Below are 2449 nucleotides of genomic sequence, written 5' to 3'. Positions count from 1 at the left end.
TGTCTGTCTGTCTGTCTGTCTGTCTGTCTGTCTGTCTGTCTGTCTGTCTGTCTGTGCGTTATATATTATACCCACGCGTAAGGTGTGCCATTGTCACAAGGGCCTGAACTGTGAACGTCACTTTACACAGGTGTCACGTGGGTGCATGTGTGGTCCGGCAAGAGCTACACAGGAGGTCAGACTGTCACAGTGCCAGCCCCCCTCGGTGACCCACCCGTATTCTACAAGTCAGACTCCAAGTTCAAGGACACTTTCGAACAACTTAGAGGCATTACTGAACTGTCTACTTCCGGCACAGATGGGGAAATCATTGGTTGATCTGACCATTGACCAGCTTCGCATTCTTTAGTTAACTTTCCTGTTACAAGTACAAGGAAACACTGGATCAATAGAAAGTGTTTTGATGACGTGCTTCGTTTTATATTAGGAATATTGACATCTGTCTTTGAGAAATCCGTTTAGTTTCTTTCACAGTATTATCGAGGGAAATCTTCCATTGCAATGCGTGGAAGATACATTGTATCTTATTCGTGTGTATTATCAATGTGTTGGGCAGCGATACGGCCTTTTCCCCTTGACTGATTCCTTTTAAATGTTTAATTAATGAGCCAGATATTGGGTCTAGATCTATATGTCGAAATAATGTTATGCATGTTGCAGTTGTGTTGTTGTTTTGTAAATGAGAAATAAATGAAAAAACAAAACTTCACCTTTGTTCCTTTGCATTTTGCACAGTACAGTACTCGTTTTCATGTCAATTCTTTAACGGTTTCTGAGTTGTTGCTCCTCTATCTCTATCTCTCTCTCTCTCTCTCTCGCCCTTTTTAACTTCCAGTGGAGCACAGGCCATCAACAGCATTACTCCAGCGAAGCCTGTCCTGAGCATCCTTTTCTATCTGTTTCCCTGATGTCCCCGCCTTTTCAATTTCCGCTTGCACCGCTCGCCTCCATGTCATCTTTGGTCTTCCCTTCCTACGTTTTCCATGTGGGTTCCACGTTAAAGCCTGCCTGATGATGCTTTTCGGGGGTCTCCTCGGGGTGTGTCCAATCCATTTCCATTTCCTCACCTGTATGTCTTCCTTTACTGGCTTTTGGCTTGTTCTTTCCCTTTCTTTCCCTCGGTTGAGCATTAGTGACTCGATCGTACCACTTGATCCCCACTATCCTTCGTAGGCATCCATTAACGAAGCTCTGCAGTTTCCTTGCTGCTGATACTGTGAGCCTGCATGTCTCTGAACCATACAGTAGAACAGTCTTCACGTTTGTTTTGAAGATCCTCAGGTTGGTGTTTAATCCCAGTTCCGTAGACATCCATATATTCCCGAGAATGATGAATGCTGCTCTTGCCTTTTGGATTCTGACCTTGATGTCTTCGTCTGTTCCCCCTGCCTTGTTGATGACACTTCCCAGGTAGGTGAAGGATTCAACATCCGCCAATGGTGCCCCTTGCAGTGTGATAGGAACGTCGGCTGCATTCATTCGTAGAACTTTCGTTGTATGCGTGTGAATATGGAGTCCAACACTGCGGGAGAAGGTCCTGAGGCGATCTGTTTTCTGTTGCATCTGGGTTCGACTGTGAGAAAGAAGTGCCAAGTCGTCGGCAAAGTCCAAGTCTTCCAATTGACTGGAAAAGGTCCACTGTATGCCACCGCGTTGTCCCGATGTTGTCTGTCTCATTATCCAATCCACTGCTAATAAAAAGAGAAAAGGCGATGGCAGGCATCCCTGTCTCACTCCTGTATTCATTTCAAACGAGCCAAACGTTGCCCTCCAAGTAAGACACTGCAACTCATTCCCTCATACATCTTCTTGATCAATCTCACGAACTTGTCAAGTATTCCGTAGTGGCGTATGAGCTTTCACATTGAGTCCCTATCTAGGCTGTCAAAAGCTTTCTCGTAGTCAACAAAGTTAACGTACAGATAAGAATTCCACTCTGTGGACGGTTCCACTATTATCCTCAAAGTTGCAATCTGGTCTGTACATGATCTCTTTTTACGAAATCCTGCCTGCTCCTCTCTTAGTTTTGCATCCACGGCTTCCTTCAGTCTTTACAGTATGGTACGACTTAAAATCTTCCCCGGAATGGAAAGGAGCATGATGAGTTGTTGCTTACTGTGGTCTATATGATTGTTTAATTTGCAATCTGGCGTGTTGGTCAATGGCAGGGGGTTAGGCCTAGCCTATCGTATTGTTTGGCTTAAAGTGTGTAAAGCAGAGAGAGTGAGTGAGTAAAGTGTGAGTCTCAGTTCAGTTGTATTGTTTGGTGCAAGTGTATAAAAGTAGTCTGGGTCACAACAGGTCAGACTTCAGAGGGGAGAGCTGTAGCAAGGCAGAGGCGGCCTGCTGAGATTTCGGGTGGAGAAAATGCTTGTTAGAGCCTCGGTTTATTTCTGTGTTGTGTGTGAGATTCCAACGCATCGGGGCCCCATCGCTGAGGAAAGGGTCA

At 45.3% G+C, this 2449-nt stretch overlaps 1 protein-coding gene across 1 annotated transcript in view; it reads left to right on the top strand.

Annotated features, from left to right (window-relative positions):
• LOC101862503 (sulfoquinovosidase) overlaps nucleotides 1–705 on the top strand; it is a gene marked incomplete in the record, with an annotated part of 31311 nt that extends 30606 nt beyond the window's left edge. The window contains 1 exon segment of the mRNA XM_013082729.2: nucleotides 131–705. Within this exon segment, the coding sequence (XP_012938183.1) occupies nucleotides 131–318 (188 nt within the window).
• Nucleotides 706–2449: the final 1744 nt, after the last annotated feature.

This window comes from Aplysia californica, unplaced genomic scaffold (assembly GCF_000002075.1).
Source record: "Aplysia californica isolate F4 #8 unplaced genomic scaffold, AplCal3.0 scaffold00191, whole genome shotgun sequence".
NCBI lineage: Eukaryota > Metazoa > Mollusca > Gastropoda > Aplysiida > Aplysiidae > Aplysia > Aplysia californica.
This window is presented reverse-complemented; position numbering and strand designations above follow the sequence as displayed.